General features: G+C 51.5%; 1 protein-coding gene across 6 annotated transcripts in view; it reads right to left on the bottom strand.

The window, feature by feature from the left end:
- Window positions 1-17,189, bottom strand: part of PLEKHG5 (pleckstrin homology and RhoGEF domain containing G5) — a 98,648-nt gene that overhangs the window by 2,611 nt on the left and 78,848 nt on the right. For all 6 annotated transcript variants that reach the window (XM_061600765.1, XM_061600766.1, XM_061600764.1 and 3 more), the window contains 10 exons: window positions 16,994-17,044; window positions 14,730-14,879; window positions 13,993-14,103; window positions 12,952-13,101; window positions 10,927-11,064; window positions 10,698-10,817; window positions 10,258-10,390; window positions 6,833-6,948; window positions 3,621-3,790; window positions 611-1,450 (listed from right to left, as the gene is read on the bottom strand). In XM_061600765.1, the coding sequence (XP_061456749.1) occupies window positions 611-1,450; window positions 3,621-3,790; window positions 6,833-6,948; window positions 10,258-10,390; window positions 10,698-10,817; window positions 10,927-11,064; window positions 12,952-13,101; window positions 13,993-14,103; window positions 14,730-14,879; window positions 16,994-17,044 (1,979 nt within the window). The remainder of the gene's footprint in view (window positions 1-610; window positions 1,451-3,620; window positions 3,791-6,832; window positions 6,949-10,257; window positions 10,391-10,697; window positions 10,818-10,926; window positions 11,065-12,951; window positions 13,102-13,992; window positions 14,104-14,729; window positions 14,880-16,993; window positions 17,045-17,189) is intronic.

The following is a 17,189-nucleotide window of genomic DNA, read 5'->3' as shown; positions in this document are numbered from 1 at the left end:
TCTACCTTTGCCTGCGTCCCAGCAAAAGGAGACCAAGGTGCGCTGTCTCCAGGCGAGGAGCAAGCAAAGACTTCCCAAACACCCAGGGTGCCGTTTGCAAGAGGATAAGCAAACATAGCATAGCCTGAGTCAGACCACTGGGTCCCTCCAGCTCAGGCCTGGCTACGCTGGCTGGCAGCAGCTCTCAGAGTTTCCAGCAGGGGACATTCCCAGCCTTACCTGGAAATAGAGGGAACTGGACCTGTGACCTTCTGCCTGCAGTGCAGATGCTCCACCACTGAACTACGGCTCAGTGGGACAGAGAGAGCATTCCCCAGCCTGGTGCTCTCCAGAGGAGGCTGGACTACAACTCGGTCATCCGTGAACATTGTCAATGCTGGCTGAGCTGTAGTACCAAGCAGCTGGTGGGAGCCAAGTCAGGGCAGCGGTCGCCAGCACGGTGCCCTCTAGACGCTGCTGGCCTGCAACTCCCGTCATGCATGACCACTGGCCGTGCCAGCTGGGGCTCACGGGAGCAGCAGTCCAACCATCTCCAGAGGGCACCACCTTGGCTGATCTATTCTGTCAGCCCACCTCTCTGCCCGCCCCCCATTGACCCAGCAGCACTCACGAGGCAGTGAGCGTGGAGTTGAGGAGCAACGTGGTCCGGATGCGGTAGAGCTGCGCCAGCGTCAGCTTGCGATGCTGGGTTGCCGGCGGGTCCAGCAGAGTCCGGCAGGCGGCAGGCACCTCCTCTCCTCTCCGGCCCTCTCTGGCCAGCCAGCAAGGAGGCCGCGGCCCTTCTTGAGAGGTGGCAGCCAGCTCTGGAGAGAGGCAGATCCTGCTCAGTGGCCCCTCCTCAGCCTCCGACAGCTCCGAGGTGCTGCTGTTGCTGCTGCTGCTGCTGCAGGCGCCCGCGCACCCCTGGCTCCTGGCTCCGTTAGTCCGCGGAGAGCCCAGCAGGAACAGCACTGGGCAGAGCTCAGAGAGGCTCTTGCTTTGGGTCAGCTGCAGAGCAGCCGGGACCAGCTGCAAGAGGTTTGCCTCCGACTTGGACTTCAGCACCTTGGTCTTTACAGGCAGGAGCTGGACCGGCGTCTGCCTGCGCAGCTTTGGGGAGCTAGCCCGTTGTGAGGGTGCCTCATCCTCCGCAGCCCCTGTGGCCTCTTGCTGCTGCCGTCGTCGCTGCTGGTCGGCAAACTCCTGGACAGAGGTGGGCGAGAGAGTCCCGTAGGCGCTGTCGATGGAGGCTGAGCGGCACGGGCCAGGCTCTGGTTTGAGACAGCAGTTGGCGCTGGCCGGGAGGACCTCGCACAGCTCCAGGGAGGAGGGCGTGGAGGAGGCCGTGGTGCTGATGGAAGCCTCATCCGATGGGGAGCCAAAGGGAGCAGCCTCAAAATTGGGCGAAGAGGGCCCATCGCTGGCATCGACCACCACAACAGAAATAGTCTCGGTGGAGCCGTCCGAGAGGCTGCAAAGGAAGGCAGTGAAAGGTCACAGGGCGGCTGCCGACTGGCTGTCAGGCTTGGTCCAAGGTGCTGCCACTACCCTTCAAAACGGCAGGCCTCTGCCCTTTGACCCCCTCCCTTTCCACACAGTGTGAGTGCCCGGTATAGAGGCACAGGGCTGGACAGCACTGCACAGCTGCATACCGCGCATGGCCCGGGCCTAGGGCGCCTCAGTGGGCCTGCTCTCCCTTAGGGTGCTCCCCTTGCAGGGGAATGCTCAGGATCTGTAATGAGGAGCCGGTTCTGTCATTTATGGAAGCCTGGGGGCCTTTTTATATGGGGAAGGACTGGCATCTCCCACACAGGAAATCTGTTTGCCTGCATCTTATTTTCACCTTCCTGGATTTTTTATTCTTGCCGGGACGGGGTTTGGCTGCCATGGTTAAGGAGTTGTGGCATTTTAATCAGGATATATTGCCACTGGAATGCAAAGTTTCCAAAATCTCTGCCAGGTGAAGCCTACTCCCCCCCCCCCCCGAATTAAAGCCAGAAGCACATTTCATCCACCAGAGGGAAAAGAGAGACCTTCATTCAAAGCAGGCCAAACAGCTTTTTTATATATATAAAACTTTGTGTTTGACAGAGCAGTTCTTATCTTGGCTTTTGTAGGTTCTTGAACTGAAAGGCAGGAGATCAATTATATAAAATGAAACAACGTCAAGGGGCCTTTTGGGGAATGAGACACTGCAGGGTGCCTTGCGTTTGAGCAGAACCAGTTCAGAGAAAGAGGCACAGAGCACCATACAAGTGCATCCCGTTGGAGCCTCCCTCACTTTGAGCCAGACCTGTGGCCTATCTAGCTCACAAACGGCATCGAGGTGACCTTCCTTGGCTTTTTTGTTGCCAGCATTTGATATTCCCAATCGGCACCTGTGTTGGAATTTTTTTTTTTTTATAAAAAAGCTGTTTTTAAGATTGTTTTTAAAAGATGTTTTCAGTGTTTTATCATTTGTTTGTCACCCTGGACTCCTTCTGGGTGGTAGGGTGGCATATAAATTTAATAAATAAATAAATAATTCTCAAAGTTATACTGCCACTGAATCTGGAGGTTCCATGTTACCTATCATGGCAAAGGACCACTGATAGATGTCTATACTATAAATATGTCTACCCCTTTATCAGAAAATATGAACAGCCCTGCTGGAGTTGGAAGGGGTCTATAAGGCCATCGAGTCCAACCCCCTGCTCACTGCAGGAATCCAAATTGAAGCATATCCAACAAGTGGCTGCCCAGCTGCCCCTTGAATGCCTCCAGTATTGGAGAGCCTACCACCTCCCTAAGTCAAGGATTCCATGGTCATACCAATACTTCACACAATTTGGAAACTATACTTCTGTTAATGCAGCCTAAAATAGCATTTGCCTTTTTTGCAGCCACATTGTACTGTTGGCTCATATTCAGCTTGTGATCAACGACAATTCCAAGATCCTTCTCACATGTCGTATTGCTGAGCCAAGTATCCCCAATCTTATAACTGTGCATTTGGTTTCTTTTTCCTAGGTGGAGAGCTTTGCACTTATCCCTGTTGAATTTCATTCTGTTGTTTTTAGCCCAATGCTCCAGCCTATCAAAGTCCCTTTGAATTTTGTTTCTGTCTTCCACGGTATTTGCTATGCCCCCCAATTCTGTATCATCTGCAAATTTGATTGGCATTCCCTGCACCTCCTCATCCAAGTGGTTCATACAAATGTTGAGGGACCAAGCCCTGCAGTACCCCACTCGTTAAGTCCCCCCAGGTTGAGAAGGAACCATTGGTCTGTCACTGTGGAAAAGAGGATAGAAGTGGTTTGTTCTGATCCATCAGGGACCTTCTTGTGCCTGGGTGGGACCTTTGGCCTAACAGGGTGGCCCTCCAGGCCTCTCTATGTGGCCCTCGGGATTCTCCCAGGAGAGGACACACCACTCACTAGCCGTACTCTGAACCTTCCTCAAGTGCTTTCTGTCTGGCTGCCTCACGCTCGCCTGGACGGAGAGAGGTGCGTGCACCAGAGAAGCCTCTGGCCGCTGCACGGCTGGAGCACCACCGGCCTGCAGCTCTGGGAATGTTGCCTGTGAGGCTCCACACCCCGGACATGTGCTTGGTTGCGGCTGCCTTTCAGACCCATGCTGAGTTCTTTCCACTCCAAGCATACCACTGTTGCGAATCCAAGCTGTTGGTGCTCTTGCGTTGGATTGTGGGGGAGCTGGCCCCTGAGGTGCCACTCTCCCCATCCTCTTCCTCCTCCTCTTCCTCCTCTAGGCTCTGCAGCTGCTGCTGCTGGCTCCGCTGGTGCTCCTGGGGGCGCAGGTGCTGAAGCTTGTTCTGCAAGAATGCGTGGGAAGCACAGAAACCACGGAAAGCATCAGAGAAGCGCCAGATGGAACTGATTTTGTCATTCCTCAGAAAGACTCAGTGGACACTCCAGAGCAGGGGTATTGTTACAGGGTATTATGGACCAAGCTCCCAGCATCTTAATTTGCCCAGATGCATCTAAACATATAAATCACCGTGAGCGGTTTTTGTGCAAATTTGTGTCGTGGGCCTCTAGCCAGTCTTTTAAGTACCTGGCACACCCTGCTCCAGAGAGACAAGAAAGCAGAAGACACCCAACTGGTGGTCTAGTAACTGCAAAGAAACATCCCCAGATGGAGATCCAGGCAAGCAAACACCTGGTTCACATGTAATACCTAAGCCACGGTTTGTTTGTCCAAACCCAGCCCAGCAGACTAACCATGGTTCGTTTTCCTGCAACAAATATGATGTGAAGCCATGATTTGTAGTTGGCTTACAAACTGAGGCTTTTCTTAGCTATGGTTTGGCATTATGTCTGAACCCATAAGTCTTGCTTCACCCTGAGTTGTTTGGGCACCCCATCCCTGGACGCTCACCAAGCTACAAAGGCTCGCAGTGAGAGCAGCTGGAAAACAGACCAAGCTTTGGAAAAAGAAGATGTAGATTCTTTGCTTGTCTGTGGGACAATTTGTGGCTTGTTGAAGAAACCATGGTTAAAACAAACCAGGGGTAACTATGATATGCAGACACAGCCAGGGCCATTGGTGAAGACAAGTGCAAGGCAAAAGGAAAGGCAGAACTAGCAAAGGGGAGAGATTCTTGGGGAGGAAATGTGACCCCAAAACAGAGGGCCAGGGGCTAGTCAAAAACTGACCCAGGGACTGCCCTCAGGGGCCTGCTTCACTTTCAATGCATCTGGGAGACAGTCATGAATTTGAACACACCCCCGCCTTAAAACAATATCCACAACTACAGCTAGCCCAGGGCTGTTAACTCCGGCTTTCCAGAATCTGTTGCCTTCCAGCTGTTTTGGACTACAACTCCCACCAGGCCCAGCCAGTGCGCCTCGCGCTCTGCTAGGAGTTGTAGCCCAAAGTGTCAGAGGGGCAACAGGTTGGGGGTGGAAGGCCTACCGTGGCTGGCAGTGGCTGGCCAGCGTATTCCCCAGCTCTGCGACGTGAGTGAGCTCCTTCAGCTGGAGCGGCCAGGGACGCATCCAAATGCACGCCATGACACGGGGCTGTGCCTCGATGCAGACAGGCAAATGCTTCCAGACTAATCTCCCCCACCCCAGCATATGCGTGCTTTGCAGAGGGAGAGAATTTTAGGAGGGGAGGAATCTCTCCTTTGATTGTTCAGCACAGCTGAATCTTGCTTTGCCTTTATCTTCTGGCTCTGGCTGTTTGTGTTATGAACCTTTTACCTGCCCACTCGCCTTCTCTGCTCAAGCTTGGACTGCCAACTGATGACCCAAAAACAGCCTGACTTGCTCCTGTGCCCATGACAGCCTCTTGATCTACAGAAACCCACAGGCCAGCTTTTCTGGTCATGGCGATAAGCATAATCACCAGCTAATGTGTGCACAGCAAGCTGCTGTTTAAGAGTTAAGAAGCTGGCAGCCCTAGGTCAAGTCAAATTAGAGTTTTTTTTCCCCCTTTGCAAATCAGCCTTTTCCAACCTGGTCCCCCTTCAGATGCTGCGGACTCCAAACTCCCATCAACCTCAGCCAGCTTGGCCAAGAGTCAGGGGCAACAGGAGTCCTAGTCCAGTTATACACCGTGAAGAGTAGGGAGGGAATCACAGCACTGAATGTGCACTTTCCGCCCTGCTGGTGCTGAGTCTCTGCAACCTCACACCTTTGCTTACTCTCGCTCCCCCCACCACCACCCATGGCCCCACCAATTGCCCAGGACAATGCCAGATGGAGAGCTCCCCTTGGTTTATGGTATACACACTCCTCTGAGGGTAGGAATTGGGAACCTGTAGCCCTCCAGGTATTATTATTATTATTATTAATAATAATAATAATAATAATAATAATAAATTTAATTTTTGTGTCGCCTATCTGGCCGAAGCCACTCTAGGCGACGTACATATTAAAATTCAATAAAATACAATATAATTACAGAATAAAATACAATGCAGTCAACACTAATGCAGGCATAAAACTATGTAGGGCAATCAGAAACAATAAACAATCACAGTAAAATTAGCCCACCCCGGAGATCCCAAAGGGCCTGTCCAAAGAGCCAAGTTTTTAAGGCTCGGCGAAATGTATCCAGGGAAGGGGCATGACGAAGATCAAACGGGAGGGAGTTCCAGAGAGTGGGGGCTGCCACTGAAAATGCCCTCTCTCTAGTACCCACCAACCTAGCTGTTTTCGTTGGTGGGACTGAGAGAAGACCCTGCGTGGCTGATCTAGTCGGGCGGCTTAATTTGTGGTACTGGAGGTGCTCCTTCAGGTAAACTGGGCCGAGACCGTATAGGGATTTAAAGGTTAACACCAACACCTTGAATTGGGCCCGGAAAACAACTGGAAGCCAATGTAGATGAAATAACACTGGTGTGATGTGATCGCGGCGGCAGCTGTTTGTAAGCAACCGAGCCGCCACATTCTGCACCAGTTGTAGTTTCCGGACCATTTTCAAGGGTAACCCCACGTACAGCGCATTGCAGTAGTCTAATCGAGAGGTATTGCTGGACTCAAGTTCCCATCAGCCCCAAAAAGCATTGTGAATAGTGAAGGATGATGGGAATTGTAGTCCAGCAGTGTCTGGAGGGACCTCACAGGGTTCATTCGTTCGTTCGTTGGCGCTCTCTCTCTCTCTCTCTCTCTCTCTCTCTCTCTCTCTCTCTCTCTCTCTCTCTCTCTCTCTCTCTCTCTCACACACACACACACACACACACACACACACACACACACACACACACACACACACACACACACACACACACACACACACACACACACACACACACACACACACACACACACACACACACACACACACACACACACACACACACACACACCCCTTAGGGGGAAATACTTTTAGTTCTCACAGGACCCACCTGGGCATTGCAGACGGCATCAATCCAGCTCCGGCACAGAGACTGCCCGCTGGTCTGGAAGGTGTAGGCACACACTGCACTCCGGAACTCATTCAGGTAGATCAACAGGAAGGAACCTGGCAAAAGACACACACAGGGTTGGTTGGGGGGGGGGTGTCTGACATTAGCAGCGTTACTCCTGTGCTCAGGTAACATAGAAAGTGAGTCATCTCAAACCTTAGGCAGGAAGCTGAATGTTGGAAGGACTTTTCACAGGGCATCAAGTGAGACATTTGGTCCTACCGTGAAATCGGTCTTCTCTGTGCATGTCAAAAGATGATGTCAGGTGGGTAGCTAGCTCCACCTAGTGGTTGAAAGCAAAACTGTTGAAGATTTTTCGCAGGTCCGTTCCTAGTCTGTGCCTGTTCCTGCCTCTGCCTCAGTTTTCAATGACAAGCCCATAACGAGTAAGACAGGATAGAAACACAATAATAGAGACAAGACAACAATACTCATACACTCTCTGCCCAAGGTCTACTAGTGCTTGTAATGGTAGCCCAGCCCCCCTAGGGAGTGACCCTGATATCATCTTTTGACATGTACAGAGAAGACCAATTTCACGGTAAGACCAAATGTCTCTTCTCCTGTGGGACATACCAAAGCTGACCCATGTAGGGTGGGAAATTCGCTCGGCTGCGGCTTCGATTGGTCTGAGAGCACGTGCTGTAGCACTCTCCTCCCAAAGGCTGCCTCAGCCAATGCATAGGCATCTATTTTGTAATGCTTAATGAAGGTATTGGGTGTGGCCCATGTTGCTGCCCTACAAATCTCTATTAGAGGGGCGTTCTGAGAAAAGGCCGCTGATGTGGCCGCTGCTCTTGTGCAGTGAGCCACTATCCCAGCTGGCCGGGCTATTCTTAGAGAGACACATGCCAAAGAAATGCATGACTTGATCCACCTGGCTAGTGTAGAAGTGGACACCTTATTCCCCAGAGATGCTGGGTGAAAGGAAACAAATTATCTGTTTTCCGATTGCCTTTGTCTTGGAAATATAAACTTTAAGGGCTCTCCTCACATCCAGAGAGTGCCAGGCCTTCTCTGAAGGATGAACAGGATTAGGACAGAAGGATGGCAACACTAGTTCCTGCTGGCAATGGAAGGTAGACAGTACTTTGGGACAAAAGGAAGGGACTGTGCGTAGGACTACTCTATCCTTATGAAATACACAAAACATTTTATGGACAGATAGGGCATTCAGTTCAGACACTCTACGAGCTGAAGTAATGGCCACAAGGAGCAAGACCTTAAAGGACAGCAGACGGAGAGAACCTTGACTCAAAGGTTCAAATGGAGGTCTTTGAAGGGCTGTTAACACAAAAAACAGCACACAAGAAACAATACAGGCCTGAACCAACGGAGGCAGAGAGAGTCCAACCACATTCGGTGAAGGCAAAAGAAAACTGAGGCAGGAACAGAAACAGACCAGGAACGGACCTACAAAAAATCTTCAACAGTGTTCTTTTGCCTGCAACCGCTAGGTGGAGCTAGCTACCCACCTGATATCATCTTTTACATGCACAGGAGAATATGGAGACGGAGGGATGGCCACCGACTTGGACTGCTTTAAAATAAGGCAAGTGGTCAGATCCATGGAGGATAAGGCTTATAAGTGGCTGCTAGCCATGATGGCTATGCACTACCTCCAGTATCAGAGGTGTTATGCTTCTGAACGCCAGTTGCTGGGAATCGCAGATAGGGAGTGTGCTCTCGCACTCAGATCCTGCTTACGGGCTTCCCATTGGTAGCCACTGTGAGAACAAGATCCTGGGCTAAAGAAGCCCAACAGATGGGCTGCTCCAGCTGCAGGACTCATCTTAGGACTGGGTCTGCTCAGGGAAAACACCTACAACCCCTTTGGGATCCATGATGAAAAAAAGGTGTGATATAAATGTACTTAAAACAAAATGAATTAAATTAAACAATTCAGCCTGCTGAGAATCATGGGTTTCATTTAAAAATGAAATGGGCATGTTTCTAGCCCTTATGAATGCAAAGTCGTGATGGGGAGGAGGGAGTGCTTGATGGCCCCTATCGAGTACTATTGCTAGCAGACTGTGCAAAACAGCAGAAATCCCTCTCCCCTTGTTTTGCATAATTTATTCAGATCACTCGCAGGATCAAACTCTGGGTTCCCCTGCAGCAAGTCCAAACCAGCTCTAAAAAGGTAAAGGTGTCCCCGCACTTGTAGTGCGAGTCGTTTCCGACTCTTAGGGTGACGTCTTGCGACGTTTACTAGGCAAACCATTTATATGGGGTGGGATTGCCAGTTCCTTCCCCGGCCTTTCTTTACCCCCCAGCATATGCCGGGTACTCATTTTACTGACCATGGATGGGAAGCTGAGTGGACCTCGACCCCTTTCACCGGAGATTCGACTGCCCCCTTCCGTTGGAATCAAACTCCGGCCATGAGCAGAGCTTCGGCTGCGTTACCACCGCTTACCACTCTGCGCCACGGAGGGTCTTCAAACCAGCTCTAAAGAGACGTAATTCTAAGACGGGCAAACAACCTGGGCCCTGAAGCTGCCTGTCAAGCACCTGTTTTGAACTTTAATGAACACTGAAACAATACACAAACTCTGCAGGTTGAACCCAGTGCTAGTCCTATTCAGAGTAGGCCCATTGAAACTGATAGGCATGACTGAGGCCCCATCTATACTATACATTTAAAGCAGTATCATACCACTGTAAACAAGCATGGTGTCTCCCTCCAAAGAATCCTGGGAACTGTAGTTTCTTCAGGGTGCTGAGAGTTGTTAGGAGACAGAGCTATAATTCTCAAAGCTGTTTAATAATCAGTCCCTCTTCCCAGGGACCTCTGGGAATTGTAGCTCTCTGGGGGGAATATGGGTTCTCCTTACAACTCTTGGCCTTCACAGCTATGCTCTGCCTCCCTAAGCGGAGGCAGGATGCTTCCAAATACCAGTTGCTGGAAACCACAGGAAGGAAGAGCGCTCTTGGCACTCAGGTCCTGCTCGTGAGCGTCCCGTGGGCAACTGGTCGGCCACTATGAGGATGCTGGATGAGACGGGCCACTGGCCTGATCCAGCAGGCTCTTGTTATGTTCCTAACCTGGATTGGGACCATGGCAAAGGTGCTGCACCAATGGGGCAGACTTATACCATTTTACTGCCCAAAATTGCCCGATTGCCCTGGTTTGCTTGAATTGGCAGGCATGCGAGAATCTATGTAGACACACACATCGGTGGCGGCTGGGGGCTCCATGCTGGTGGGGCAGTGGAATCCACTCCAGGTTGTAGTCTGAACTTTCAAGAAGCTGTCCAAGGTGCTGAAAGCTCCTTGAAAGTTTGGACTAAAATCTGGAGTTGATTCCGCTGCCCCACTAACATGGAGGCTTCAGCCGCCACTAACACACGCAAGTGCCTCACCGGGATCCTTGAGAGCACGGCACACCAGCTTGTCGACCAGCAACGGCTGGCGGATCACCTTTGTGCGTTCAGCCTTCTTCACTGGCTTGGTGATGAGGAAGAGGTCCGTGAACAGAAAGCAGTAAACGTCCATCTGGAGGAGAAGGCAACACGTATGAAGCAACAAGCGCATCCTGTGTGATGCCTGCTCTGTGCAGCCACGGGACTGGGAGCCAAATGGCGCCACCAGAACTTTTCAGGGAGGACCTGGGATGTTGTGTACCACTGTAGAGGGAAGGTGAAACATGCCCCTCCTACCCCAGCCTCACTGCACATGGAAAGCTAGCTTATCAGAGAGAAGGCCTTTCTGCCTAACTTTCCTCATGCAAGACCCATTCCTGGGTGACAGAGCCCTGGGTTCAGTCCCCAGACTCATTTTCCCCGGCCATCGGGGCTCCTACCTTGCTGTCTTTGCCTTCCTTCATTTTAAGGCTCCCCTCCAGCAGAAGCTGCCGTGTCTCCTCAGGTGAGGTTCCTGGGATGGGGGCCGTCAGGTCCAGGCACAAAAACTCCTTCAGGATCTGGTGAGGGGGGGCAAGATGGTCAGGAGCTGGAGGCCCACAGAGCCCTGACTGCCTCCTTTGGCCCTCCTCCTCCCCCGGCCACCTCGTGGGCACAGCCTTGCCCCACCTTGTCCACTTCATCGGTGCTGCCCTCCACCACCTCGTAGGCGTCGATGCGGCTGACGATGGTCGCCAGGCGCTGCTGTTCCTGGCGCTGGCGCATGCGTGAGTTGACGTGGTTGATGAAGCGCTCCACCGAGTTGATCTGGAAGGGGAGAGGCTGGTCAGAGGTTGCCGGAGGAGAGCATCAAAAGGCAAGAGTGGCACCCTGCTTCCCTCCGTGCCAAGCCCAGCCTTCCCCAGCCTGTGTTGAACTACAACTCCCAGCAGCCAGCATGGCCAGCGGTCAAGGGTGGTGATGGGAGATGTAGTCCAGCAGCAGCATCTGGAAGTCACCAGGCTGGGGGAGGCTGGTCTAGGTAGATGTCTCCCAAAAAGAGTCCAAAATGGAGGAGCATGAAGGCAACACCCAAAACTTAGGCCCCTGCTGCTAGATTAGGGATAGGGCGAAAATCTGTCCCCTTCATATTTTAAGGTGAATGTGCCTAATTCACATTCTCAAACCAGTAAGAGAACCAAAGCACACATGTTCTTCAAAATTCACACCTCTTCATCCAGATTTTGTGATGTGGTTTTCTAACAAAAAAAAATGTGCACACAAATGTATTAGCAAGAAAACTGCATTATACTGTGGGAAACTGACAGATTCATCCATCCCTGTGTTAGAGAGGCGTAGCTGGGCCTGCATCCAGAATTGCAGGGGCTCCCTGGACCAGAGCAAACAGCCAACCCTTTAAAAATGGGCTATGCTCCCTGCAGGCAACACGGAAGCACATCAGGGTGAATGGCACGGCAGAGCTGATCTAGAGATTCAGAAGCAGCAAGGGGTACAGTTTTTGAGACGCCTGTGGCAGAAGTGTGCATGTCAGAGGGCCATTTGCATACTGACTGCCTCTTCACGTCAAGGAAAAGGTTAAAGTAGGTCTCTTCTCTCTTGCTAACTGTCCCCGGGCAAAACATTTGGGGCAACGTTCAGCCATGTGATCCTCTCCACCACCTACATGAAGCAGGACAATCCAGAAGGACCGCATCACCAGGCAGAGCAGCTTTAAGGTAGGCAGGCAGGCAGGCCTTTGCAAAACATCTTCCATGTATTGCAGCAAAGCAAACTAACAAGGTGGAACTTGGGAAGGTGCCCCACCTCCTGAGCTGATCCATCTAGCTCAGTATGTCAGCACTGACTGGCAGCAGCACTCAGGGGTTTCAGGCAGGGGTGTCTCCGAGCTCTACCTCGGGGACATCATGGAGTCAGCCTTGGCCCTTCTGCATACAAAACATGTGCTCCACCAGGCCCTCTCTACAAGAGAGGAAGCCGGAGCCCGCTTCTCCCATCTAGCTGTTCTCTGCATGACAAGCAGCTGCAATCCAGGGTTTTAGGCAGGGACATTCCAGGCCCTACCTGGAGTTGCCAGGGGTTCAAGTGGCCAAGTATGCAAAGCAGGTTCTGTCCCACCAGAGACCTCCTCACTTTCAGTTCTCCCTGTTTCTCATTTACCCCGTTTTAAATTCAGTTCTTTCAATTTCTGCAGCAGTTTGCAATTTAAAAGTCCTCATGAAAATTCATCAGCATTTCTCCTAACAAACACACCTCTTTATGCAGTTTTGACTAATGTACATATTTTTGCAAGCAATTTCCCCCTAATATAACACATTTTTGCATGTTATTTTCACAAACGCATTCATTTCTGTGCGTTTTTGTAATCGTAGGTTGGAGAATGGCATAATGAAATTAGGAGCGTTCTGAAGGGTGGCTGTTTCTCAGTTCTCGTATCGTCTCAGAAAGTGTGTGTCAGGGTTAGGGTTGCCATTAAATGCAAGCTGGACCAAATTTCCCCCCCACCGCTGTCCACACTAGAGCTGCAGTCCTTCCCCAGCTGGGTTTGGGTGCAGGCATTTGTTGCCCCCCACAGTTCCTTCCATTCATTCATTCATTGGATCTCCCCCACCCCAACAGGCAGGCGGCTGAATGCAGCGTACGGAGAGCCCTGAGTTTGTGTCACTAGGTGTCCCCTTCGCCCCCTCTCCCAGTTACCATGGTGATGATGGCTTCTCGGGTGCGGGGGTCTTCCGTCTTCTTAAGCACCGACTTCAGCAGCAGCGGGTACTTGGTGAGGCGCTGGTGGGGCTTCACCAGCATGTCGCTCAACTTCAGCCGATTGCACTGCTTGTGCTTCTCTGCCCACTGCAACGGTAAAAAGGTCAGGGTCAGTCCCTGAAGCACCGGGCCAAGGCACAGGCCACCATCCGCATCCCCACCAACCCTAGCCCGACAACCAGCTCCAGGAAAATGTGTACAGAAGAGAAGGGAGGAGCGGGGGCATGCAGGAGGGGGTAGGAACTTGTTCCCAGTTTGGAATTGTGCCTTGAGGCTGCCTCTCTGTGTGGCTGCACGTGTGCACTCAGAGTGTGTGTCAACTGTGCGTCTGGGTGCTGAAGGCATATTATGTGAACTGTGTGTCTGCATCCTTGTGTGTGACAGTTTGTCAAAAGTGTGTATAGTAACTGTGTGTCTCTGTGTCAAGGGTGTTTATTCTTTTTATGTACGTCGCCTAGAGTGGCCGTTAACTCGGCCAGATAGGCGACTCAGAAATAAAATTTTATTATTATTATTATTATTGTGGTAAGTCCATGCATTATGTGTGCAAATGGTGTTTGTGTGTGATTATGTTTCTTGCACCTCTCACTGCTGAAATATAGCGGCTGGTGGCTTCATGTCAGCAGGGTAGTGGAATCCACTCCAGGTTTTAGTCTGAACTTTCACGGACCTGTCCAAGGTGCTTAGCAGGAGTGGATTCCCAACGCTTTCCACCCAGCTAATGGGGTCCTTCACTGAAAATGGCTCCACACCGCTGGCTAAGGAGCTACAATGCTGGCTCCACACACATCGCTCACGGCCCCTGCTTCATGGTCTCAATGGAGGCCTCCAGCCCTTTCTTTTAGCAGATCCAAGCCGTGCTACATGCCCCTTGCTGCCTCTTGATACATCTGTGCCCAGAACAAGTCAGAAAAGCAAACCACCCCCCAGGCATGTGGGGTGGGGTGTAGGAAACCGCCTGCCCTTCCCTGGCCTTACCGTGACGTAGATGCGGAAGAGCTCGTTGTCCCGTAACAAATTCCGCATGTATTCCATGCATCCTTCCTCCTCCATGCAGTAGCGGATATAAGGTTTGAAATGGGATCCAAACTGGAAGAGAAAAGTGCTGAGCTAAGAATGCGGCCGCAGGGAGGCAGGAGTGGAGGAAACGAGTGGGGCTGTGTGGACAATCCGCCTGGCCCTGCGCAGAGCCGGGTGGCGGACACCAAGGATTCTGGCCGCCAGATGTGCCACCACTGCAGCAGCTCACCAGAGCAGGAAGCTAGTGGGTTACCCCCCCTGTTCTCTAGCACCTCCACTACTAGTGGCCAGAGGTGGTATTGCAGCTACCCGTTCAGCAGGGACAACCTGTTACGAGGGGTTCCATTTGAGCTTGGAACAAGACCAAGACTGCCCTACCCTCCTTTGCCGCCTCCCCACTCGCCAGCCCGGCAACGTGCCTCGCTAGCAGCCGGTTTTCAGCACCAAAACTCAACCTTGAGAACATACTGATGTAACAAAGCACAGCATGACTCAAGAGGTTGGGCAGGAGGCATTTCCCACTGCCCTGTACAGATACAACAAAGCCCTTGCCCTTCTGTGAGGGTGGAAGAGTTTCCAGCTCTGGCTCACATTCAGAGACAAAATGCCAGTGTCTCCTGGCTGCATGCACATACAGAGGCACATCACACACACACACACAGTGGCAGGCCTCTCTTTCATGCACAAGCCCTTACCATCTTGAAGCCCTTGAAGAAGTCGTTGGGGTCCAGCAAAGCCCGGCTGGCCCTGGCCTTGTCCAACACGGGGGCCATGACGCTTTTCCAGAGAGCTCGGTGCAGCTGGATGATTTCCTGGATGTTGCTGAAAAGGCGATCAGCTTCCACCTGCGGGCGCGAGAATGACACACTTTGGGTCCCAGGCCCAAAGCAGAACCGTGCTGGGTAGGTAGCCTACGGGCACCCTGAGCCAACCACTTACAAGCTGAGCAGAAGGTCCTGAACAGGCATTCTGGAGGCCAAAGGCTGCCCACACCTGTTCTAGAGGGAGGGGCAGACAGCCCAGCGGAGTCTTCCGCCCCTACCTCCGTCAGGGCCTTTTCCTACACCCCTATATCATATTTCAACACTAACACAAAACCAGCCCTCCTGCATCAGGCTGAAGATCCATCTAGGCCAGATCCCAGCTAGGAAGCTCACAAGCCAACGGATCTCCCTTGCTGCTGCCCTCCAGCAACAGGCATTTGGTAGCATGCTGCTCCCTCTGAACACAGAGGTGCCACGCAGCCATCGTGGCAGGAGCCATTGACAGACCCGCCCCCATCCTCCTCCCTAAATTTGTCCAACCCCCTTTTAAAGCCACAAAGAAACTATGGACTGTGTGAAAGTGTGCTTTCTCTCGTCTTTCCCAAATTGCCTTGCTGATCAGTTTCATTGGATAATTTCAACATTCTACCATTTCAGAAGAGTCACCCCAACAGTTGCAAACACAGGCAGCAGTTCTTAAAGTGAACGGCCAGCTGGGCTGGTAACAGTTCAGGGAAAGAAGGAGGCAAAAGAGCCAAGGATTCTGCTTCCTTTCTCTCTCTCTCTCCTCTACAGTCTGATAGAAATACAGTTATCCTGTTGTCTTTCTTGATCAAACAGGTCGAGTAGATTTTTGTTTGAAAAACCGAATAATATTTGACCAGATGCACAAAAGAGAAGTGTGTGAACACTGCAAGAATTGCCTCACACAAAGAAAAACCTATGAGGAGAGACCAGAAGGACTTGGCATGTTTAGCCTTGAGAAGAGAAGACTGAGGGGAGTGATGATAGTACTCTTCAAGTACTTGAAAGGCTGCCACAAAGAGGAGGGCCAGGATCTCTTCTCGGTCATCCCAGAGTGCAGGACACGGAATAATGGGCTCAAGTTGCAGGAAGCCAGATTTCCGCTGGACATCAGGAAAAACCTCTGTCAGAGTGGCACAACAATGGAACCAACTACCTAGGAAGGTGGTGGGCTCTCCAACACTGGAGGCATTCAAGAGGCTGCTGGACAGCCACCTGTCGGGGATGCTTTAAGTTGGATTCCTGCATTGAGCAGGGGGTTGGACTCGATGGCCTTATAGGCCCCTCCCAACTCTACGAGTCTATGATCCTATAAAACCACTTTCATCTGTCTTAGAAGCAGTAGCCTCTGCCATGAGACGTGACACTTCAAGACATAAGAAGAACCTGCCGGATCAGGTCAGTGGCCCATCTAGTTCAGCATCCTGTTCTCACAGTGACTGACCAGATGCCCATTATGGGAAGCCCAGAAGCCAGACCTGAGCGCAAGTGCACTCTGCCCTCCTGCAGCTTCCAGCAACTGCTTTTCAGAAGCATTCTGACTATGACAGCAGAACACAGCCATCGTGTCTTGTAGCCAGAGCTTGGAAAAGTTACTTTTTTGAACTACAACTCCCATCAGCCCCAGCCAGCATGGTGCTGGCTGGGGCTGATGGGAGATGTAGTTCAAAAAAGTAACTTTTCCAAGCTCTGCTTGTAGCTGTTGACAGCCTTCTCGTCCGCAAATTTGTCTAATCCTCTTTTAAAACCCTCCAACTTGGTGGCCATCACTGCCTCTCATGGGAGCGAATTCCATAGTTTAATTCTGCACTGCGTAAAGAAGGACTTTCTTTTGTCTGTCCTGAATTGTCCAACATTCAGCTTCATTGGATGTCCCTGAGTTCTAGTATTGTTAGAGAGGGAGAAAAACTTTCCCCTATCCACACTTTCCATGCCACGCTCTTACCCCACTCTGAGATTGCTTAAGGTATTTCTTGAAACAGTAAAAGATCACAAAACTGTTTCTTGTCAGAAACGGAGAAAGAAAACCTGGGCTCCTTCCTCAGAGCAGTCAAGAGACAACGCTCTGCTACCAGGAACACGAAAAGGGCTAATCGTGGGCACAAAGAACTGAGATTTGGCCCTGGGGAAGGACAGCGGATGGCAGATTCTCAAAGGGGGAGGATCCTTACCTCACACAACAGCCCTGATTCCTGCAAACTCAAGAGACAGCACAGGAACAGCTGATGAGAGAGAGAGAGATGGGTCATTGCAATGGGGCTCAGTAGCGTGTGCGTGTGTTGGGGGAGGTTCTCCATTTGTTTAGAGCACCAGCAAGCAAAGTGGGATGGAGTTGGTCATCAGCCAAGGCGCTGATCTGACGCTGCT

The sequence above is a fragment of the Rhineura floridana genome, chromosome 18 (genome assembly GCF_030035675.1).
Source record: "Rhineura floridana isolate rRhiFlo1 chromosome 18, rRhiFlo1.hap2, whole genome shotgun sequence".
Classification (NCBI taxonomy): Eukaryota; Metazoa; Chordata; class Lepidosauria; order Squamata; family Rhineuridae; genus Rhineura; species Rhineura floridana.
This window is presented reverse-complemented; position numbering and strand designations above follow the sequence as displayed.